Genomic DNA, 25,349 nt, shown 5'->3' on the forward strand with positions numbered 1-25,349 from the left:
CCGGGTCATTAGGAGAACACAGTATCGCTCATATCTTCTCCATGAGTGGCTCTTGCACGTTTAGAGTTGCCTGCACCTGCAGCGCATTCCATGGACTCCAGTAAAATTTTTAGTGGACAAAATTCCTCACCACTTTTTGGTCTCTCCCTCCAACATACATTTTGGGGGAACTACAGGCATGCTGGTGGGATACAAATGCATTTCCAGGTTGACATCTGATAGAAGGCTTCTTGCATTTCTCATTTGGCCTGACCCATATGCTGTCTTTGGAACCAGCCATGGTTTCCCTGATCATGGCACCTGTGGCCCAGTGCCATGTACCCAAGGCTGCTACAGCTGACATGTGACAAGTCTACTGTGCAGAGGGCATACGTCATTGGTGCGCATCTGGGTCATTTTGGAAATTCTGTCACGCTTCTGACTGAGCCAAACATTTAATGCCCTACACAGGATCTGGGTGACGCTTCGCTTCGGACATCTGCTTTCATCTAAATGGAATTTTGCTGTCTGCTGTCCACGCTAACGTAAGGGCGTTGCCAGGGTTGGCTGTATAAATCCATTGACTGAGAATTGTAGGTGGACGTTGAGAGAATTACTTGTGGTTCCAGGTGAGGTTTTTAGTGATCCATCAGTTGAGGGACTGAAGTCCACAACACAGGCCTCTCAAACGAGACTACAGTTGGCAGGCTGGCTGGTCAGCCTACCTATTCTGCATCTCAGGGTTCATTCACAGCTCCACGTCAAGCTGTTAAAAAGTCCTGACCCTTGATCGCTGTAGCTAGGTCACCAGCCTACCAGGCTTTTCAAAAGGCAGAGGGTGTCGTGACCATACCGAGTAAGCAGACATGTTGTCAATTCATGCTGGGACAATTTCAGTATGGGCTGCCAACACACCTGATATGTGGGTGCTAACCATGTTGTCTCTGGGATACAGGCTACAGTTCCATCGCTGGTCATCAATTTTCCTCCAGTTTCAAAAATCTGTCATCACAGACCTGGTAACGGTCCATGCATTCAACCAGGAAATAGACGCCTTGTTGGGACAAGGGGACAATTGGACTTATTCTCACCAGGACCATAAGGGTTGTTTTATATTCCAGATACTTTCTCGTTCCAAAGAAGATCGGATGCCTATGTCTGGTGGTAGACCTGTCCTGTGGGGTTTGAATGTGTTTTTTAAAGTTATTCCATGTCAATAATGCGCAATGCAGAGGAAGTACTTTCAAGGACGAATTGTTAACGGCCATCAATTTGGAAGATGCTTTTTTTTGCGTGTTCATCGCTCACTGAAAGGACCTGCAGTTTGCTTTTCAGGGTAGATACTTCAAGTTTAGAGTGTCATCATTTGGACTATCACTATCCCCCAGGGTGTTGACTCAGGAATGGTTCTGGCCTTGTACCCCCTTCAGGCACAGGACCTAAAGATTCGATGACTGGCTGATCTGTGATCCCAGCCACAATCAAGTCTTCCATGATACAGATGCTGTCCTTACATCATGTGAGACGGTTGGGTTGAAGCGCAAACTTGAACAAGTGCAATCTTGTTCCGACCCAGACCACTTGAAGTAACCTTGGACACGGTCCCCATAGTTGCCCACCTAAGTGTGTGACGACACCTTTTGGCTGCTCACTGTATATCACGCTGGAAGAGAACTGCCATGCCTGAGGTATCTCCAGTTTCTGGGTAGGTTAGTAGCGGCATTCAGGGTGGTGTCTTTGGGACTGATGGTTGAACAGCCTCCATCTGGATCCGCCATGGTTCTCACACAGACGCAAACTTATGCATGACTGCCCAAGGGCCTGAAGTCACTGTCTCAGTGGAGGGACAGATGTTCTAGGTGTTAAAGTAGTACTTTAACAAGGGTTCATGCTGAGGTCTCTTCTGTCCCAGCAGGAGATTAATTCTACAGATGCATGCTTCATGGGTTGGGGTGCAATTTGGCAGTACCAGGCGGTGCAGAGACATCACACAATCTAAAACTATCTATTGAACAATCTCTATTTTACAGTATTTGAAGTACACTGATGTAAACAACGCCTCACCAGGTTTTTACTTTGTTGTTGCTTTTTTAACTGAACAAACTACTAAGTCCATTCTCTTCAAGATATGCACACAAGCACTGCAATCTACAGCAAATGAAATTACTATGGTGCTCAATATGAGCCAGAACTTCCCTTGAAATGCGGAATAATTTCCTGGAATCCATGGGGAGAACACTGCCAGTCTGCCAAGAATGATTAAATTCATGCACTGAATGAAATGACAGCAACAGTACAGCAAAAGCAGAGCAGAAAGACTGAAGTTATCATGAATACGGTAAGTGTCATCTACAAAATAACAGATTTAAGGCCAGGTTTTGGAAAAAAAGGGATATTGTTTTATTTAAGGACTATTTCAGAAGTTTTGTTTTGTTTAAAACAAATGTTGTCATGGTCCAAACTTAAAACATTGAATCTGGAAAGCAAAATAAGTGGAATGCCATGAATAAAAATGTTTATGGGTTCAAAAAAAAAAAAAAAGATAAATGCTTGACAGTGAACTATTCATTCAATGTCTAGATGTCCAACATAAATCAGCCCATGCTTATGACAGAATTGACAACATCCTTGGGCACATGGTTTTTTTCTTTTAAAATTTCACAGGAACTTAGATCTTGAGCTTGCAGGAAACCTTGAAGCACACATTGGTTCCATTTAAAAATAGTATGAAGGCACATCCTCAAACAGCAAACACGTTTATGTTTGCTCACAGAGGAATTTTAATCCGCTGTGCACTTCTATCTAATATAGCTTGGTCCCAGTTAGTTGCAAACCAAAGCGGTTACATGCAACACCGAAGTGCAACAAGTAATAGGAGTCAGTTGTGTCACAGATCCAACAAAATATACATTCCACCTAATAGAAGTACAAAAATTGACCGAGAAAATGAACAGGTTTGCTTTGGTTTCTTTAAAGAACAACAGTGGGATAACCTGTTCTGACACAAAAATCAGCCCATCCAGTGGGTCAATACGTGCACCATGAGGTGAAGGACCCGACCATTTGTCAGATCCAAACAAAGGACATGAAAGCTAAATGTTCACTCATATAATGAAAAACAAACTTTTTTTTTCTGAGATGAAAACTAATGCGAGGCAGCTCTCAAAGTGTCCAGTCATCTAAAAATATATACTTAATCTATTTTGGGATGCCCTGCTGAATGTGAATGGAAGAACAAGTGATGCATTTCACTAATGCTAAATGCATTCATGAAAACAGGCAATTGGAGAGTGGGAAGAAGCTCCAACACTCGAGTATCAAAATCCTGAAAAGTAATTTTGAATTTTTAAAATGTGACCGAGTATGGATTAAACACATCAGAACATTGTAAATTAAAAAAAGAGGGGGGAAGAATAAAATTTTCTTTTGCACTGTACCTTTCAATTCTCCATGAAATGATACAGTACATTCAGAGACAAGAAAAAAAGGAAATCCTCATGCTGGCAACCAAGATCCTGAGATGTAAATAATTTTGTTTAGGTCTATTAAAAATATACAGTCTTTTGATCTAGCGCTCCTGCATTGTGACCTTAAGAAATAAATACCCTCTAAATCTACTTTGAGAAGTACCTAATCTCAGGTACTGGTGCAAAAAAAGAGTTAGTTTGATGTGACAGAGATGCTCACTGGGAGTACATCCAGCACACCAGCAGACCAAAAGCCAATGCGGCACCAGCACCGACATTAAGCAGAATGGGTCTCCAGTACTGCCAATTCTCTTTTTTTCTCTCCGAGTCGGTCAGTCTCTGTTTTATCTGCTGAACCTTCTGTGAGGTGCTGGCAATCCTGTCTTCACGGTGTCGCTTCTTCAAACTGCAAGAGGAGGGGAAGCAATGGATCAAAACTAAACGGTTATGTCATGAGTCTAGCAAAACGAATTAGAGGCCTAAAGTGGGAATTATTTTGAGTAAGAAAGTTACCACAAAAAAAACATAAAACTGCAGGGGGGACTGCAGCTAAACACAAGTCCGTGAGATTTCTTTGACAGGTAAAACAGTCAAAAAGCCAAAATTTCTTACCGTCCAGTGCTCTCTGCCTCGCTATGGTCTTGGTGCTGAGGCTTGTCTACCGGCATGTGGTCTTTAGAGGTCAGCTGGGACCCGAGGCAAGGTCTGCTGTTGTTTAAGTGAGGTCTAGGTGGAGGCGGAGGCGGAGGCAGATCTGTCTCCAAATCATCTCTGGACGTCACTTCTGGCTCGACCTGATGCCAGGGAAAGTACAATGAACAGAATAATTAACTTTATAAGGAGAACTACATTGTATAACGTGGCAAGCTGTTTATTAATTTGTGAGAGTAGCAAAGGTTATGGCTTGTCTGACGGAAAAGCTATACTATGGCCCGGGGGGGGGGGGGGGGGATCACCTGTTGGCAGAAAGCAACAGAGGGCGCAACTGCTTTGGCTCCAACTAAATATGCTGTAGAAGGATTCAAATAGGAAGTACATACTCTTTGAACAATTATTGTCTAAAATATAGTTTTCAGACACTTAATATGCACTTTAATTTTCCTTAGTCAGGCGAAAGGCCTTTTCACACCGCACTTAGCAGAGTGCCGTTCACCAACCCATTCACTGCAACGGTGCGACATTTGAAGTTTAAGTTTTTTGAGAAATGTTCTACTGGGATGGCAGCGCGCTGTGATGGCAGATGGAAGACAGGTGGTGGCGGAGTGATTTCAGGGCAACAACAGCAAGATATTGGTGAAGTTATACAATGAACAACATGGGAAAAAATGATAAAAGCACTTTTCCATGCTTTGGGATACAACTGGAAAAGAAGGCAACAGCAATGGACTGAGATCTACACCATGTTGAATATTCCAGCAAGTTGATTGTAAGTGGGAGAAATGTATGATTTTAGCATTTTAACAATACAAAGGGCTTTCTGTTGTAACTACTTTATGACCAAATTAGCAAGGAAAGGCACGACTTTGGTAGCTGAGCAACCAGTGTCGCCCTGCCCTGCTGCCGTGAACACTTTAAAAGCCAAGTACAGTGTGAGAAAGGGTTAATGTATTTAATATATCACTGGTGTCAGGCTGAAATCCTCATACTCAACTCATAATTATTCAGGAGACCCCAAAAAACATGTTTCTTATCAACCATTAACATTGCATTGTCAAAGAGAGCAAGCCATGTTCAACACGTAAGCTTGGTCAATAATTCGTAAAAATAACACCCACATTAGGACATGAGAGCACACCATCAGCTACCTGTGTTTCACCAGCAATGAACCTCACTGGATATCACATATTCAAACATAATTTTTGTACTTAATATTGCAATGACATGTATGCCGTTCGTAACATGAAAATGTAATCTTGGCTCCTTTGTATTTGTTTTTAGGAAAAATGTCATAGGTGACGCGGTTTTCTTTTGGTGGCATTTAATTTCTTCTTTAAATAAATCTCTTTATATTTTCCTCCCTTGGAATGATAAGGTGTTCACCTCTTAATAATCGCTTTACCAATTCACTATATATATTTTTTTACATTTACAAAGATGTATTAAAATAACAATCCTTGCTGTCAACCTCCAGTCAAAGAGCTACCTGTGCTGAACTGTTGGTTCCAAGGAGTTTGGCTCCCTCAATGACGGCCATATACGAGAAGCGCAGTTGGTCAGGAGTCTGGATCAGGCCCATGCGGTATTCCCTCATGTCCAGAAGGACCCTTTGTATGTCCACTGAGGATGGATTATTCCTTCGATCCATCTGTGAAACAGATTTTCCCTTTTTGATAAAAAGGAACAGGCAAATTCATGCTTTTCAAAACTTGTCTTCTTAATCACTTTAAGTAAAACCTGAATCTTGGACTAAAGTGACTAAGGCCATAGGGGGAAAACTCTCCAATCTGATGCAGGTGCCTTTTACAACTATCTTGCCATTTATTGGTAGAGTTCTATCAAAGCAGATAAGTCCAATAGTTAGGCCGGCATCTGAGTCTTTCAAATGTTGTCTATTTATCTGAGGCAGTGATGTTCAAACTTGGTCCTCGAGGGCCGGAGTCCTGCAGGTTTTGGATGTTTCCCTGCACCGACGCACCTGTTCCAATGAACAGGATCATTATCAGACTTATGCAGACCTTGCTGATGAGCTTCAGGTATGTTAGAGAAGAGAAACATCCAAAACTTGCAGGACTCTGGCCCACGAGGACCAAGTTTGGACACCACCGATATAAGGTCTCGTCAACAAGTTTCCTTGCAGTCTTTGTTCAAGTTGAGGTTGGAAGAATCATGTTTGCCTGGTCTGCTGTAAAATAAAAAGTCAATCGGCATCATCTGCAAATTACAAAGTTTGGGTCATAATAAGTGTCACAGTACAAGTTTAGATAATCTCGTATATTGCTAAATCAAAAGCAATTAATCCCAGCTTTCCACTTTCATAAAGTTATTATGCAACAACATAAGATTTGTCTCAACTTTCATTAAATACCTGATCTAAATATTGATGGTCGAACTCTTTAACTGACGATTCAAAAAAAAACTTTAATTTCTTGGGCTGTAGCGAACACAATGTAAACGCTATGGGAAAAGAAAATTAAAAATATAAGATTCTATATGTAACGAAATAAGCTCTTACAAAAGACAAAAATAAACATCAAAAATAACACAAAAGATCAAAAGATATAAACACGGCATGCAATTGTACACTTCTTAGACAACTACAAATCTAAAGATCCTTTAACAAGTTGACCATTCAATAAACACGTACAGTATTCAGTACAAACAGTAACAACTATGAGAAATCATGAAATACACAGTACATCAATAAACTACAAAATGCACATAAATCACTTCATTTCTAATAGCCCCTTTTCAATCAGGTGCTAAATTAATCCTTGGATCTGCTGCTTTTCTCCTTGATGCGCTTCTTTTTTTATTCACTGTGCTTTAATCTCCTTCTACATATGAGAAGTTGGAAAATCCATAGATTTCGATGGGAAACCCGGCCTTTCAATACCATAGTACTAACTGTGCATTACCGCTGAACATAAGTGGAAATTAATAAAAAGCCGTACTGAAAGTCATTTGCACTCCACCAAATCCACCACCACCAAATTGCAGGTAATTTACAAAACAGTGACAGATGTAAAGAAAAATTAAATGAAAATAAAGGATTTCTAAACATAATGACCTGCAACGTTTGCGATTTAATAATTACTAAACACAAGAAGCTCATGTAAAAGAAAAAACAAAACACTGTGAACACAGATTTTGAGGTGAAGCGGATGGTTAAGCAACCCGTGGGAGCAGGACAAGCTTCTGAACAGGACGTTCACCCGCTGATGGCTTGCCAGTGCCCTGTGCATCTGTTCACATTTTCTGGTCTACGAAACAAATCGATTCTTTAGCCGTCATTGTCTCTACAACTTTGGCCAATCTCCAAACATTCTGAGGCAGATCATCTACCTTTTCCATTTCAATTGCTCCAATTTATGGTGACGTTCCCAAGGTACTTGTATTTCCAGCAATGTAATTCAAGATGGCCTTCATCCTAATGTTGTCGTTTAGGGATGCCAACTGGGTGTTTGATGTCTACCATGAACAAGTTTTCTTCCCATCTTGATACATTCCATATTTACAATGACATCAGTGTGATGCAGCTTATTGCAATATGGTATCTGATTTCCATTGGTTAGTAGCTTGCTTTCCTTTTCATATGCTTGACTTTGTAGGCCAAATTGCTATGACACGTTCAGCAATTTCCCATCCACTCACTGCACAGACAGCATTAGACTTGATTCTAGGTCGCAAAGGGCGAGCCACTTCCTTGGTGCTTGTGACTGTGACTTGGCTAGCCGGTTGACAAGACTCTTGGTTTCTGTAATTTTGTTTTTTTGTGTTTGGGCCGTTATAATTTCTGCATGTCCTTTACCATAGAGCTGTCGTGTCCTTACATGCCAGCTGAATGGCACGTGCTACAGTCGTCTGTACCTTTAATTTTGTCACCAACATGTAAATCTTTAGCAACAAAACTGGATAGTACTGGATGAGAGAAAGTGTGTTCCTTGTCATTTTTCCTTGATGCCTTTTTGTGTGTTCAAGAATCCTTCAGGAATCCAAGATTTTCTTGTGACTTCTTATCTCTTTTTGGCCTTTAAAGTCCAACTTCAGAGCCTTTATTATATCTATAAGCTTTTCTGGACAGAGTTCCTATAAACCCTTTTGATAGAGGCTGGGTCCTGTTTTTTCGAGAAATGGAGAAGAGTAGCCAACCATGCTCCAACCCAATTATTTTAAGAATGGCAAAGGGCTTGTTTCTAGACACTATTTGTAAGGGTTGGAGTGCTTTGTGACAGTTGTAAGGAGCCCAACAATGCAGTTGAAAAGAGATAGCATGTTCTATTGCTTTGAAGTAAGGTTATTGCTGTACTATTTCATGAGTTGGTATATGTTTGCGGTTTCTTGGAATGCAGTCTTTTGCGTATGCAGGAGGAAAGTCAATGTGAGTACAAGAATAATAGCCTCTCACCCGTTCAGATATTTTACCACTTCCCATGATAATGTTCTCTCCAAGCATAGTTCTAATTCTCAATTTTACAGGATACGCATTTGCTTGCAAGTTTTTGCTTACTTAACTGTCAACAAAAGGTACTACTATCTAAACGTACTACTATATAAAGAGAAAGGTTGGGTGCCTTCCCTCGCATAGCTCACAGGTGTGGCGTTGACATCATTCTTTGGCAAAATGACCGGGATTCATACTGTACATCTGTTTGCAGTTCTTCCAGGGACCTTACCATTAAGTCATGGGCACATGTAAAGCTGATGCTTGTCATCCTTGCAACACATGCAGAGGTTTGTTCATTTTGTGTCAGTATGAGTAGTGAACACATTTTGTCATCAAATAAAAGCAGAGAATGTAAAGGATTGATTGGACTGCATGCTATATCGGCTTCGACAGTCAGCTTCGACAGAAACAAAGTTGGCAAAATTTGAAGGAGGGAAAGTTTTCATGCCATTTGGGCTAGTGGATACTGTGACATTGTGATTCCAATGGCCTTGAGATGGTTCTACTCATTGTTGTAGGCATAGGTGGGCATTTTACAAAATGTTGCTGGTCCATCATTTCCTTAGCACCCTTCCAACATAGTCGGCCCGTCATTTTTTTTTTAAGCCAAACCAAACTGGAATCATCAGTCCGTCATTTTATTTTAACCATGCTTCCATCATCACTCCGTCACCAATAGTTTAGGACCGAGAGACAGAGGCGGGTGTTCCATCAGTAGGCTACTATTTGTCACCCATTCGTCCGGGCGTCAATCAGTGACGGACTGATAATTTCACTGACGGACGGAAATAAACACTTCCATCAGTGACGGAATGCCCTCCTCTGATTATAGGATTCATCATTTCTATAAAAGACGCCATCAAGCGTCTTTCAAGCTGGACCTCCAAAACTTCTTCAGGTAATATAGTTTATCAGGTGCCTCGGATAGCTGAAAGCTTTCATGTTGTCTCTCGTCTTCCAGAAACATTTCATACCTGGCTTCCTTTCCTGCTAATCCTGCCCTCTTAGCTTGTTACAATGGAACTTGCAGTGTTGACTGAATCTTCTATTAGAGAATTCACTAACAGATGAAACTGTAGACCCATAGATGGAGTGGGCATGATTTCTCTTAAGCAGGTCCCCAAGTTGTTGCTTCACTACTTCACTGTCAAAGTTATCAATGCCAGCTATTCTCTCATATGCAATTTTCAGAATGTCTTTGTCACTACCTCACAGGTATCCACACGTCTTGTTTCGCTGGATGGAGTAAAGAAGACTCTAATTTCATCATAGGTAAAAGTCACATTATCCTTTCCTTGCTCTAGTACATTGATGAGAGCTGCAAGTTGACTTTCAGGAGTATCCAATTTTAACTACTCTTGCCTTTCATGCCTGGGGCTTCCACTGTTGAAAGAGGTGGATGAGCATTTTTTGCATTTGTGAACCTCATCCCTTTGAAAAGAAAGCATCAGCTAGGTTCCTTCTCTTCACTGGCCTAACAGTCATCTGTTATTCGGTGTGTGTCCTTAATCTATGCAGGTATGTTTTTAAATGCTTCCATTTGGTTAGTGAATACCCGAAACCTTACATTAAGACCCTCTGCAGAAGGATGGAGATCAATTAGCAACAGAACAGATGTATTCAAATTCCATCTCAGTCAATTTCACTTACATTTTCAATTTAGGCTCAGTCAGGACAAACAAAACTTAAACCTCACACACACCTGGAATCTTCACAGGCATGCTGCAACATATACACCTTTTTCATTCCTTTACTTTCTTTGCATACCTACACTGCATGTAGTGTATTTTTGTATGTGTTTATGTGCATCTGTGAATGCATTATGAGGTCAAATTGATTTTACAAATACAAACCTCACAAAGTTTTCATAGCTGACCACCACCTGCACCTGGTTATTAGTATTAGATCATACTGACTTTGGGGGAGTATATTTAGGATTTATATCAACTTCTTTGCCACGCGGACTATCCACACTGGCCAAATCTCAAGACATTCTCTGTTCTCACCAAGACCAGGCAGGTGTCCACCAAGGCAAAGGTCCCAGAACGCCCAATCCCAGCACTGCAGTGCACAACGGAGGGCCCATGCTCCGTGCCCAGTGAACCAGACTCCCGAACCTTGAAAAGGAAGTTGAGGAAGGAGGCAGGAGATTCCGGAACACCAAAATCCGGCCATGCGGTGTAGTGAAAGTGATAAATCGTTCTCCACTCCCCTGTCTATAACAGACAATGTGTAACATTAACAGTAATCTTCAGCTGTGTGAACAGAGTTCTGCATGAACAGGCTGATTTGTCATTGTAGAAAAAATACAAGGAACATGAGAATGATCACTACAGCATTTCCATGTTGCTGCTGTATTTGACAACACAACTCAAGGGGAAAAAATTTAGAAGCTGACAATTTCATCATACAAAAAGCGCTCTTATCCAAAAATAAACACGCCACATAAATCTTCCTTAAGCAGGACTAGAGCTTACCTTTATGTTTTGTAATTTTAGCACTCGGATTGTGAAATATGAATGGTCCTCCTCTGAAAGTAGCCTGACAACAAAACCTGTGTCAGTGAAAGACATTTGTAGTTCCTCCGTAGTTGGCCAATACTGTGCACACTTTTCCTGGAAAAATTAAAAAGGAATTAACTAAGATTGGTATAAAAAAAAAGTAAGGGCCTGGTTAACTAAATGTTTGCATATGCAAAAATAGGCACAAACTTAATTACACGTTCCAACCAATGTGGATGAGGCGAGGTGATGATGCAGGAAGCCTTTTAACTGGCAAGCTAGTTGGTAGCTACTGTCTTTCGTTGGAGTGTAGTGTATATAATTTTGCTTGCTCAATTTCAAATACGTAGGAATTTTGTAGGCATTGTAGCAGGGCGTGGTTTCAGCACATTCAGCAAACACGCCTCAAGGGCGGAGAGAAATGATCTGATTTTTCATGATTTTGAAAATTACTTTTGTATACTTGCCAATTCTTTAAATTAGCCAAAATTTGGTAAGGTTGTAACTTGTTAAAAACACATGACATTTATTTTCACTTTCCAGGGACTTTATTAAAGATGCATTGCAGAGGATGTCACCTTTTTACTTGCAACTGCCACCTCTGGCCAAAAGCATAATTGCAACCTCAGGCAAGCTCGTACATGGCGCCACCGGCTCAGTCTCGTACATGCCTCCTTAGCGAATTGGAATAGTAGCGTTTGTGAACATCTTTACGTCGATTTTCAGGTTAGTGATTTATTATCCTAGTTAGTTTATTTAGCATAGCTTGTCTTAGTATAAAAATTATTTAGATAGTAGTTTTCACTGCTGCTGTCAATCACAGCCAGATCACGCCCAACCCTCAACCCCCTCGCAAACCCAACGGTCCTCCAAGCAACGGAGTGTTGCCTTTGAGTGCCGTTTTCAAATAATATTTAGGGTTGGAGCATGGGTCTAGTAGGCTGTTGAGTGGCTCTTTAAATATCACGTCTTGAAAGCCGGGTGCAAGCAGCAAATGAGAGGCGGCACAGAGAACTTTTTCACACGTGTCAATTTTTTTAAACGGCAGCAAAAATAATCAAGGCACATCGTCTATCCAGCAATGCCATTTTAGAGCTTCATATTAGCTGATTAGGATCTAATCACACAATGGTAGGGCTGGGAAATTAACTGAAATCTAATTGTGATTTTGATCCTTCTCACGAACGATCATAACAACGTAATAAATTGAAGAAAAACAATTAATAGGATGAATGGTGCTGTGTATGTATGCGCCAGGCTGCAGTCGTCCACATGTACAATTCCGCACAATTCTTATTTTCAGGGCCATTATAGTCGGCAGTACCATAAATGAAACCTCAAGCTGGTGCAGTATTGAGTTGATCCTTTGGGGAAAAGTGTTTAGTTGCAAAGGTGAGGCCTTTCTATAACTCTTGATAGCCTAAGCCCCATTTCCAAGAAGCAGTAAAGTTCTCTTCTACACAAAGGACTATTTTTATTTTAGACAATGAAGACTGCTGGTAAGATGAGTTAAAATGTACTCACTGATCCCTTTTCAATGATTCTGTTCAACATTATAACAGCTTTGGTACACTGCTCCCAAATCATCAGCCAGAAGTGACCGCAAGTGTTCCTTAAAGGCCCCTGTAAATACCAGTGAAAATAAGTTACACTGTAGTCACAAGGACTTTTTTTTTTAATCCATTGTATTTTTCTCCAAATAAGCCTACTTAATTACTTGAACATGCTGGTGTCAAAAATATTTGCGTGAATTAAGCATTATAAACACACAACTTGCTAGTAGCACACCTCACCTGAGAAAGAATGTAAGCTCTACAGGCTTCTTCCACTGTGACTAAACTTGCATTGATGTAGTCATTTTCAGAACTTTCAAGTTTTACCCGACTGTGATCATCTGAAGTCAGGAAACACAGAACAGGTTACAAAGACATTATTAAGAACAATTAATATGAATACGGTATTCGAAGTAAGGTGAATGATATCATGTTCCAAGAATTCTCGTAAGAATGAATATCAACAAACTTGTATATACAATGGAAAAACTGTGGAACTGAGCTCGACAGCTTCACATTAAACACACTGACAAAGACTGCAAATAAATTATTGACAACAATTCATATGAATACAGTCATTGAAGAAAGGTGAATGATATTATGATGTTGAGGGAATTCTCGTAACAATAAATATCAAGGGCGTTGTATACACATTGGAGAAACTGTGGAACCGAGCTGAAGAGCTTCACATTTAAACGCACAAGGCCACTTAAAACCAAGTAACTTCAGCTTTAACTGATTCCTGCTAACATGTCAGTGTAGCCCAGTAACAAAACCTCACTCACTTTTCCAACATTCATTGTTTTAGGTTTATACAGTAAATTACTGTATACTGTATATGCAATAACTTTTTGTCATTTTTGTTCAATATGATACTGCACTAAATGTTGCTGCGCTCTTCTGGGTTCACTCGTTATTTCAATACAACATTATTACCTTTAGAATTTGTTACACATCATGATTCATGCCCATCTCAACATACGAGTGTGTCATGAGACTCACATGGACTAACATCTCTGTAGCGATTCAAATTCCGATTCACAGGAAGTTTTGCCACATTGTAGGGATATTCGTTGGCTTGGTTACGGATTTCCTGTAGGAGAAGAGAACAACACATTGCTTTAAAATGATTGTTTGTTCCGCACAATCTCATCCACACATGTAGATAATCTGTAAAATCAGTATTGTCCAATTTGTCCACCAAGATGAAATATCTGTTTTTGCTAAATGAGCTGCAAGGTTGAACTTTGCTAGTAATGCTGCATTATTGTTTCAGTTGTTTATGGATCAAACTTTCCTGTTTGACTGGTCTTAATAAATGCTGTTTGTTATATCTTTTACTACTACTCTGTATTCACATGCGTCAGCAAAAACATTCTGTGACCATTGTTAAAGCGCTATAAAAAATATATATTTTTCCGAGAACAAGCCAGTGAGCATTAATAGTAATGTCACTTCTCAGGCTATGCAAATATGAATTTACGATTCAGTGATACAATAAAGTTTAAAACACTTCAGTTGAAAATGACAGTACGTGAACACATACAAGTGACATCCAACTTCTTTCCCTCCCCCAACAATTTAAAACAGTTCCCATGTGTCTTACCATATATGCTGTGCTTCGTCATAACATCCCATAGATCAAATATTACAGTACACTTAGAACCCTCCATATAAGTCCACTGAACTCTGCCTGTTTCGAGAGATGATCCTGTCACATTGCAAATGACCCACCGTACAAACAGAGCTGGACTGGCTATCTTTTGGGGCCGATGCAGTGCTATTTCATTATTATTATTATTTTTACTATCCATTATACTTGAAGAAACTGGCCAACAACTTAGAAGGAGCAGCCAATTAATAAATTTACAATATAGAAGGCAAACTGAATCACCAGTGGCAGAGCTAGTCAGGGTTGGTCAAAATGCTAGGGCCAATTTTCAGTGCCAGGCTAAACCTGCTCACTACTGCATGCCTAACAGTAAGTACTGCATATCTTTATTTACCATAATGACCGTTGGAAGAGCTCGGGTGTTGTGACAAGTCACTTGCGGAAGTTATGTTACATGGTCCCAAGAAAAATTAACCACACATTAAAACGGCATGAGTAAAACGGCATGAGGTGCATGTAGCAATCACACAAAATACCAGAGTCCTAAATACTGTACAAGCAACTGAAGTCAATTATAAATAATAGACTTTTTACACCAAGTTGATCGACTGGATCGGGACCGGACGGCATTATGCTTTTTTTTCTTCTTCTTTTTTAATGGAAAAAAGGTGATCGGCTGGAATGTCCGAATTTGCCCACTCGATCAATCATATAATTGATCGGCTCCACAAATTAAGTTGTTTTGTGTCCCTAACCCGCATGAATGGCGGCGGTCGACTGTAGAGTAAATATAAAAGTTGTTTAAATAGATATATTACTCCATCTTCTGATCGTATTGGTGATGGGTTATCGTTTTTGTTTTGTTTTCAAAACTTTAGAGGTTAAAAAAATCCTGGTCGTGTAAAGCCGAATAAATAATGCCCCTTTCGATGTTTACTTAATTGTACTGACTAGCTCCAGTTAATGTATACAGTCGCTAGTATACAACTTTTTAAACTTTTGAAGCTGCACAATGGAAAAGTGAAACAAGATTCAACGTGAAACATAAACTATAAATCACTGCTAAAACCTCTGACCACAACTATTTACTATTAATATTGGTAATAGTAAGAACCGCTACAAAATATCTCATTGTACACATTGGACTCTCCCACGCTGCTTGTACATGTAACAACATGTAACAACAGCTTCACTTGCTGTTTTCGACGATAACAGTAACGGTTCGTTTTCATTGTCAATGCTGCTCTTGTTCTTGTTGCGTGAAAGTTGCTTTTGAAAACCTGGTTTTATCTGACATGGTCACAGCCTGGGTTAAACCGGAACCGACGTGTGATAATGCAAAACGCACGGCTCCCTTGGAGATGGCGGTACAACACGTGCCTTCTTTGGAAGTCCTGATGATGACGACTTCTCAGAAACTGACGCTAGCTTGTGCCGCTGCAGCTGCGGTCAAATGGTATTAGCTAACTGAGCTCAACTTGGAACACTGCATTTGCACGTTTTCTTGCTACGGAAGTCGAGGACTACTAGCACATAAAGCTAGTTCTGCTTCGTCTTTCAAACTGTGGGTGGGTTAAATAAGTCCCATTCACAAAAATAGATTAAATAGCCACGTGACTAAAATTAGACGCCTCGCTCGCAAAGGTAGCTGAAGTTAAAAACAAAACAAACAAAAAAAGCTAAGAATTGTCTTACATTGCTAGCGATACAATTAGCTTACTAGTAGTTTAATCAGCAAACGAGCGTCATAAAAACACCAGAGGCCCACTATAGCGACAAACTTACGTTGTAAATGTTTTGCCATCCTCCAGAAAAATCAATGTCTTCGAATTCTTGCTCCATTGTAATGTGAATAGCGCTCCGGACACTTTCTGGATGACTAAATAATGTTTGCGCCAGCGTTCACCGAGTTACACCTCTCTGGCAGTCATCTACACAGTTCAGTTCACACTCAGTCGTTTGTGACCGTGGGGATCCCTGCGGAGAGTCTGTTTGTCTGTCCGCCTGTCTGCTACTCCTCCACTACAACTGCACGCCGATGACGTTTGCTTGCCAGCTCTCCCCCGCCCACCTTCGAGTCCATGCTTTGTAGATATCGCCCTCTTTACGTTTTAAACTCACGTTTTCTTGATGTTGATTTTGTTTTATATGTCCCTTTTCCTTAATTAAACAATCGAAAATATTATTTCCTCCTCAGAAAACCCAAGATAGAATTTCTAATTAATCAATCCTTTTATATCCACTGAAACATCTCATGGATGCTGGCCGCTTCTGCTAAAATGAGCTACATTCAGAGTTTCACAGCTCATTCAATTTTACCCCTGAAATGGAAATTATTAATACATAGGCTATGTGATGTTGGTCAGTGATCTACACTTTATGTGTTATGAATGCAAAAATATAAGTGTAGAGGAAATTAATTAAAGACAGAAGTAATACTGTAAATATACAAACCCAATTCCCAAAAAGTTGGGACACTATACAAATTGTGAATAAAAGCTAGGAAGTAGAATTTGTAATGTCATGGAATTAAATCAAGATGTAGTTATGGAATATAAACATTTGAAACAGAGGGCCAATAAAAAAATGTGAAGTACAGAAAACGTAAACAAGAATTGTATTATTTTTGAGAACAGCAGAATTATTTTTGCTTTGTTTTTGTTTTCATCGCAGTTAGCAAAAACAGTAACCATTGCAGATCAACGGGTGGCGGTAATACACCATTCAAGTTTGCAGGCAGCCGTTGAAGAAGAAGAAAAAGAAGAAGAAGAAAATGAAATAAAATAAAATAAAAGAGTGACTGTTCATACCTTTCAATACACTTGCCTAAGTCAAACATTATAAAGCGACGTAAAAGCGGTGCGTTACAAGCACTGTCGCATGGCTGCATTTGATCAATTTTGTTCCTCCTCGTTACAAGAGGCGTAAAAAAAATTGTACAAATGCGCCCCACTGTGGTCAGTAGTAGTAATCACATGTGGTGTGGTCATTTGCTAATTTCGTTGTTGCCCGCCAACAAATACTCACGTCATGACAGACTAGCTTGAGTGTGTTGCAGCCTCTTACACTTTTATTTGAAAACATGTTTGTTGCACGCAGCATTGCAGCAGACCATAAAGATCTAATTCATGATGTGTCGTATGATTTTCATGGCCGAAGAATGGCGACTTGTTCCAGTGACCAAAGTGTCAAAGTAAGTTAACTCGTGTTAGCCTTAGTAGCCTCGTTGACTACTGTACCTACAGTTCCAATACGTAATGCTGACTTCTCAATGTACTTAGTCGCATTTGCTAATTCGTAGACAGACGTAGGTAATGCATTTATTGTTCTGCGAATTCTGGCGTTTTAGAATAAGGTCGCTTCTTCGGTAATTGTTTGGCTCATGTAGCATACAAGCTAGGTTATGTTGTACACATTGTTGTAAAAGAAGAGTACTCCGAACCCAAGTAAACTCGCCGTCTCACATCTCACGTACATAAATCGCCTGCAATCCAAATTTATGATCACGAGTAAAGACTTAAATGTGTCCCCAGACATAGTCGTATTTGATATTGATGGGGAAATGTATAGTTTGCGTGGACTCGGAGACAGTAACATGAGGTAAGATCCTAGTAAGGTCCTAATTGTTTATTTTATTTTTTTTAGGTGTGGGACAAAAGTGAGAATGGAGAGTGGCACTGCACTGCCAGCTGGAAGGTATGAACATGCAGTGTGTTTCATGATTTAAAATACAATATTAGTAGCAACATTTATGTAGAAAATTGCATGAAATCAATATACATTGCTTACTTATTTGCTGTAGTCTCTCCTGTATGCATCAGTTTTATTTTTATTTGGGATACCCTTGACAAGCTCTTCTCTCTGCTCACAGACACATAGTGGATCTGTGTGGAGAGTGACCTGGGCTCATCCAGAATTTGGACAAGTTCTTGCTTCATGCTCCTTTGACAGGACAGCTGCTGTCTGGGAAGAGATTGTAGGAGAGTCAAATGACAAACAGAGCCACTGGGTCAGTAAAATGACAAAATCTTGTTTGACTCTTGCATGACTGACATGACTGCCCTTGAAGGGAAGTCTAATATTTAAGATGGTATCATCAACAATTTAAAGTTTGGACACACTTTCTTATTCAATGCATTTACTTTATTCTCATGACTGGTTACTTTGGAGATTCTGACTGAGGGCATCAAAACTATGTGTGAACTCATGTCGAGTTATGTATTTAACAAAAAACAAAAAAAGTGAAATAACTGAAAACATGTTTTATATGATAGATTCTTTAAAATAGCCATTCTTTGCTCTGTTTACTTTTTTGCATACTCTTGACTTTCTTACTTCTAGGAACTCCTTAAAGACTGTTGAAAACCCCTTTCAGGTGACTACCTTTCGTAGCTCATTGAGAGAATGCCAAGAATGTGCAAAAAAAGTAATCAGCGAAAAGGGTGGCTATTTATTTATGCATTCATTTTTATTATTTTCACCTTTTTTTGTTAAGTACATAACTCAAAATGTGTTAGTTGTCGTCATAGTTTTGATGCCTTCAGTGAGAATGTACAGTCATGAAAATGAAGCATGTATTGAATGAGAAGGTGTGTCCAATTTTTTGGCCTGTACTGTCTGTTGTCCTCGATTACGAGTTGTCCATCTGTCCTAGAGATTTCTTGTCAGACAAGCACAGATCACAGCTTTATTTCAATGATGATACCATTAACATTTTGTGTCTAGTCTGCAATGGTACGTGAGCTCTAATCATGGGCTATGGCAGATGTCAGCAACCCTAAATACTTAAACAGCTATTTGGACTGTCCCCCAAAGGAGAAAAAAAATGGGAGTCACAAAAACCTTTTGACATAAAAAGTGAGCATAAACTGCATATAGTGTTTTTATTTTCTACCTGTGTGTTTATAAAAACTATAGTGTGTTGCATTTATGAAATCAATGAACTGTTACAGAGAACACAAAATATGATTTTCTGTATGTAACAAAACATTTTGAACTCTTAGAAATGGCACTTGGTTGCACTTTACTTTCAGATAAAATAATCAATGTCTATTTGAGTCCTCAAATTCATAAAATTGAAGTCAAACTTAAATCCACACTTAAATTGGGGCTTGATATCACACAAATTGTGACACAAATTGTGAGCAACAAATATTTTAATGTTACAAGAGCACCACAGTCTTCAAATTACTCATTTCAATTTAAATGACATACTCAAGATATATTTTTGAAAGTCACAGAGATCCACAGCATAAGGATGAACGTTTCACACCCCAAGCTATGGTTTCTCTTTATGTAATTTAATTAATCAGATTTTATTTAATTATGTAATTATTTTGTCCGAGATTAAAATCATTGAAAGCATCAGTTGAACAGCAGGTGGCAGTCGTGTGCTTTAGAGGCTTGCAATACTGTACTTTTTTTTTCTATTGTAGAGAATTTTCAGTGACAGAATTGAAAGATTATATTTTAATAAACTATCAGATATTAAAAGAGGTGTTGTGTAACACAAGAATGACCTAAGGTGGAGTGTCAACAGCTGGCCATGAAGAACACAACATTATTAGATGCTGCGTTCACGCTTTTCATTTTCTCTTGTAGTCCAAACAAAGCAGAACATTGCACTTTCTTCTGCTTGGGTTTATACATTTTTTTTAATCAAGTGTCCTTGAAAAGCAGCATCCAAATTATTCCACGTTTTATGGCAATGTAACATATTTTAACTGTACAGGTGACATTTTAAGAAGCATTTCAGACATTTTCATCCATTATCTATCATTAGAGTAAATGTAATTTAACCACTGTAAATAATAAGACATTGAAATAAATAATATGTTTACTAATTTTTTGACACATGACCACATGTGTGCACTACTTTCCCATGTTTAATGTCAATTTTTGGTTCTGTTGTGTTTTTTTCCTCTTTGTAATCAATGGCACACTATCTATACAACACAATACAATAAACATTAAAACAAAAAGCTCCTCAGAAGTAACACAAAAGCCCGTCCATCTTTTAGATGGTCACTGCTGACGTCTCATGAGATTTTCACAAGACGCTGACGTTTCTCTCATTATTTTCTTCTAGATCAAAAGAACCACGCTCGTGGACAGTAGAACATCAGTGACTGATGTGAAATTTGCCCCCAAACACATGGGCCTAATGCTGACCACGTGTTCAGCGGATGGAGTGGTGAGGATCTATGAGGCTCCAGATGTCATGAACCTGAGTCAATGGTCCCTGCAGCATGAAATCTCCTGCAAACTCAGCTGCAGCTGCATTTCTTGGAACCCCTCCAGGTTAGAGCAACATTTTACTGAAAGTTAAAGGTATTGTGTGCAGTAATGGCAATTAGGCTTCATGTCTGACAATTTATGTTTGATGCCAGAGACTAGGTTACTGAACATCTTACTTATCACCCTTGTACAAGGTCTGCATATATTGTTCTCTGTATACACTTACACATTTTCAGGAATGGCCTTATCAGGGTTGTTTTTTTAAAATCTCAATTAAAGCAATTCAAACATGGTGTCTATTAAAAGACAACCAACTTCTGGACCTTTTAAAATGTGGCTCAATTGTAATACATCAAGTTGATTTTGCGTATATCCCCCCCCAACTAGCTCACGGGCCCACCCACCAATGTTTGCAGTGGGGAGCGATGACAACAACGTGACATATGGTGGCAAAGTCCAGATCTATGAGTACAATGAAAACACAAGGTAAGGTTTCGCTCAATATTATTTGTCGCACTGTTTCCAGCGTAATCAACACTTATTAACCGGCAACTTAATTAACTTAATATTTTGTTCCTGCCAATGTGGAAAAGGAAATATGCCAAAGCTGAGACTCTGATGACCATCACAGATGCAGTGCATGACATTGCATTTGCTCCAAACCTGGGACGATCTTTCCATGTCCTCGCCATTGCGACAAAAGATGTCCGGATCTTTAAGCTTGTCCCTTTAAGGTCACTCATTCAGTGCTTTTTTTGTTGTTGCCTTTGTAGAGTTGACATATTAAATGTGTAGATCCGATAAACTGTACATTGCAACATTACACGGAGCCCTTACTTGTTGTGCATCTGCATCCAGGAAGGAGAGCACCACGACAGGACCAACCAAGTTTGAGGTGCAGATTGTCGCCCAATTTGACAACCACAACTCCCAAGTGTGGCGTGTGAGCTGGAACATCACCAGCACCTTGCTGGCCTCTTCTGGGGATGATGGCTGTGTGCGTCTATGGAAAGGTTGGTCATCTTACTACTACTTACCACTGTATACTTACTACTACTACTACTACTACTACAACCGTTACTACTACTACTACTACAACAACCTCTGCCACCACCACCACCACCACCACCACCACTACTACTACTACTACTAATAATAATAATAATAATAATACGACACAGTAGGGGTGTGAATTGCCTAGTACCTGGCGATTCGATTCGTATCACGATTCATAGGTCTCGATTCAATACCGATTAAGCCCGCTACGAATCTATAAAGTGATTATTGTGATTTTTTTCAAACTCAAATTTAGAAAGCTAATCAGTAAACCTGTACATGTACACTGTAAGATTTGTATGAAAATTCAGGTTGCAGTCTGTTTCATGTTTGAACAGCACTGAAATTAAATATTAAGGCTTAATGTTCCAATAATATAACATTCTTCCATGCTTAATGTGTAAATCCTAACCCCAAGTAAGACGTTTTGTTGAATATTCCCATAAAAAATTGATGTTTAAAAATCGATTCGGCCGCATATTGAATCAATTCGAGAATTGCGCGCTGTAATATCGCGATATATTGCAGAATCGATTTTTTCTATTACCTCTACTACACAGCAAAATCGTGTTGAATCTAACAATAGAAAAGTGTTTATGTGTCCACACTAATGAGTATAAATCATACACTTTTCAAAGTGTTACTTTTTTCACACTTAATCAGTGTTACTCCAACACTGTATAGTGTTAAAAATCTACACAGCTAAACACTGAATAGTGTTAAAAGTACTCTACACTACTGTCAGTGTTAAACATTTAATTCAGCCAAACTACACTTAACCCTGGTGTTTAAACACTTATGAGTGTATAGCACTAGTGTCAGTGTTTACAAAAATGAACTCAAACTACACTTTACTTTCGTAAATGTTACTTTTACATTTATTTAGCATTTTTACATTTGGGCTTAAAGCAACTGGGGGGGTTCAGTATCTTGCTCAAAGATACTTTGACAAAGTCACACTGGCCTGGGATCGAACCCACACTCTTAGGGTTGTGAGACGGCCACTCTACCACTGATCCACGTCGCCCCGACAATAACAACTGGATGTATCGCTATTGAAATGTCGACAGCGTGTTGGAAAATTGGAACGTTTCTCTTTCACCGAAAATTAGGGTGTGGTCAATTAAACAAGGTAGTGCTATTCAGGTTACACCCAACATCCACCCCAACACTCAAGGAAATTGACTCTGACAGTGTAACTTTTTATCCTAACAGTGTTGTAAATAACACTGCTTACTGCATATTTGATCAAACCCTGGAAATTTAACAATGACCGATTTGTTGTGTACTACTACAACTTTATATTTATTTATTTATTTATTATTCCACTTGGCTATTAGTGTCTTGGATCCATCCACGCATGCGGAACATGCAGCAGGTATACATGCCCACATGTTGATAACTTTTAAACATTTGAGTATGTATGTAGCGCTTATCAGAAGCTATTGCGGACATGGGTGGACAGTTTTATTTGGATTTTTGTCTTCTTCCCAGTGTTGTAGGCTGCTGTCAGATTTTATATATTAAAGTGTCCTTTGTTGGTGACTGTTTGGAATAGAATACTACTTAGAGCCAGAAGGCTAGACTGAACCTTCATTTTGCTTTGGAAAATGTGATTACTGGACCTTGCCTTACCACTGTAAACTTGATGTCCTTCCTTAGCCAACTACATGGACAACTGGAAGTGCACAGGCATCCTGAAGGGAGACGGCAGCCCCCTAACTGGTTCATCCGGTCAACCCACAGCCATGAGAACTGTGGTGGGCTCTTCGGCTCAGACCTCCCAGAATGCACTAAATGGAATTTCTGCGGGAAGGTAGGTGGTGTGGCTTGCCTGACACCACTCACTCATCCCTACCCGAGCCAGTCCGAACTGACAACCCGGTATGCCTCACACTGTCTGGGACTCTGACCGCTCACTGACAAACTCCTGGAGCCAAACTGCACTCATGCAAAGAGCTTGGCTTGTGGCTTGCCAGCATACAGGTTGTTGGCATTCAGCCTGTGCAAAACATCTTTTTGTTGTTGTTGTTTTAAATTTGTTTTGTTTTTTTGTTTGTTTGTTTTGTACTGATGCTTGTTAATAATCCCATGCTTCTGTTTTGCAGTGTACCAAGGCTAACCACCATGCAATGTAAAGTGAAATAAACCTGTTCATAAAAGTTGTGCTTATTATTTCAAACACAAAAAAACAGTGCCGATTGTAGAATGTGAAGTAACGTGTCATAGGGGAACAGCTAACATTGATTTGATACATTTCATTAGATCCAAAGTTCAGTTTTATAAGTGTAAATGAGTTTTGTACAAATGCAAACACTTGTTTTAAAATGCAGATGATGTCACGAATGTCCAGATCAAATAGTTTCTGGATCACACAGAACATAAATAAGTGTATTGATTCATCACACACCCATGGCATATTGCTTTAAATCTAATAAAGTTAAAACTCGCAACCTCTCTGTAACCAGTGCCTTTGTCCTTATATCATGTGTTTTCATTACATGAAAAAAAAATATATATATAAATATCTAACATGAAGTGCTTTATTTACTTTTACAACCATTTTTGTAATACCCCTTCGAAGATAAAATACAACATTCTGCAAATTACTAATGCCTTTTCTGCATTGCTATTTGTGTCACTATGCATTCTGCATGATTTTTTTGTGTCTCTGGTTGCCTAACTTTTTGTAGTCATTCTGGTCTCAGCTGACATAACTAAAGCCATTCTTTGATCCCTTTTTGTCATTGTACTTTATACATGTGACTTCCTTTTTTTTTTTATGCCATTTTCTACTTACTTCTGCTTGTCCATTTTCCATTCCTGTCTTTGTCTTCTCTCATTTATTGTGACTTCAGGTATTTCTTTCCCCCTTTGGATCCTCCCAGAGCTGGAACCGGGCACGGTCACCTGCTGCCGCCACCCTCACTCGTAGAGCACTTTGATGCTGAGCACAATCAGCCTCAGCCACAGAATGTTTCATGCAGACGTTCTTCAAGATCACAAGTGTCTTTATCAGAGTCTGACGGGCAATAATATTTTTTTATTCAATTGCGTATACGCTACAAATAAGGAACAATGTTGTAGGAGAGATGGTCCGCGCATATACTTCTTATTAAGGTGTAGACTTTTGTTCTTATCTTTTTTTCTTACATGAAAATAAATGCCTTGTGTGAAATTGCCAGCCATACTATAGCTAATAGCTACCAACATTGCTTCATTCAAAGCTTTTTGTCAAACAACTGTTTCTCAGGTAAAAGGAAAGCACACAAATTACAAGATGTTTTAAAAATGTAGTATTGTAGTAGCAAAGGTTTTAGCAACTCTGACAAAAATTAGTTTTTCCATAACTTGCTGCTTGACATAAGACCTCAATTAAAAATGTAAAGAAATACTGTTTAACTAATGCCATTTTATAATGTAAAAGAGACCACCATAAATTGCAGTATTTTAAAACTTGTAATGACAAAATCAGTTGGAGGTTTGTAATTTACTGATTGTTTTTGTGCGCACCGTAAAGCAAAGACTTTGTTAAAGCACCTTTTGTTTTAAGTACAATGTTTATTAATTTGTGCAAGGATAGTGAAGACATCTTTTGTGCACAATCCACTTCAGCTCACATATTTTCTGTCACATTACATGTACATACGGTGCCCTCCATAATTATTGGCACCCCTGGTTAAGATGTGTTAAAATCCTCAAAATAAATTACATTTTTATGAACATTGTAGAAATGCGGGCACCTAAAGTACCGCATGAGTAGCCCTTTAGCCTGTTCTAAAAAATAGCTAACTAGTGATGGGATATTATAATTTCCCAGGAATGTTGTAGAAGTAATCT

At 39.3% G+C, this 25,349-nt stretch overlaps 2 protein-coding genes and 1 long non-coding RNA gene across 3 annotated transcripts; 2 read left to right on the forward strand and 1 right to left on the reverse strand.

Moving 5' to 3' along the window:
- Positions 1 to 2,355: 2,355 nt before the first annotated feature.
- On the reverse strand, positions 2,356 to 16,277 carry ptpn2a (protein tyrosine phosphatase non-receptor type 2a). The gene is made up of 9 exons (XM_086078988.1): positions 16,002 to 16,277; positions 13,607 to 13,697; positions 12,845 to 12,945; positions 12,576 to 12,674; positions 11,028 to 11,165; positions 10,557 to 10,766; positions 5,590 to 5,751; positions 4,059 to 4,240; positions 2,356 to 3,852 (listed from the first exon to the last, which is right to left on the reverse strand). The coding sequence occupies exons 1-9, from the start codon at positions 16,056 to 16,058 to the stop codon at positions 3,663 to 3,665; spliced, it is 1,230 nt and encodes a 409-aa protein (XP_085935114.1). The 5' UTR covers positions 16,059 to 16,277; the 3' UTR covers positions 2,356 to 3,662.
- LOC147171957 (uncharacterized) lies at positions 8,405 to 13,849 on the forward strand. Its single transcript, XR_015095403.1, has 4 exons — positions 8,405 to 8,484; positions 8,762 to 8,837; positions 9,383 to 9,448; positions 9,766 to 13,849. It is a non-coding gene; the product is annotated as an uncharacterized LOC147171957 (long non-coding RNA).
- A 909-nt stretch (positions 16,278 to 17,186) lies between the features above and the next one.
- On the forward strand, positions 17,187 to 25,349 carry seh1l (SEH1-like (S. cerevisiae)). Its single transcript, XM_086079676.1, has 9 exons — positions 17,187 to 17,409; positions 17,862 to 17,912; positions 18,088 to 18,225; positions 20,305 to 20,516; positions 20,841 to 20,939; positions 21,047 to 21,187; positions 21,312 to 21,466; positions 23,172 to 23,325; positions 24,368 to 25,349. Exons 1-9 carry the CDS (start codon positions 17,299 to 17,301, stop codon positions 24,543 to 24,545), a joined length of 1,239 nt encoding a protein of 412 aa, XP_085935802.1. The 5' UTR covers positions 17,187 to 17,298; the 3' UTR covers positions 24,546 to 25,349.

This window comes from Leptonotus elevatus, chromosome 6 (genome assembly GCF_054856555.1).
Source record: "Leptonotus elevatus isolate MCC_2025b chromosome 6, RoL_Lele_1.0, whole genome shotgun sequence".
Taxonomy (NCBI): Eukaryota; Metazoa; Chordata; class Actinopteri; order Syngnathiformes; family Syngnathidae; genus Leptonotus; species Leptonotus elevatus.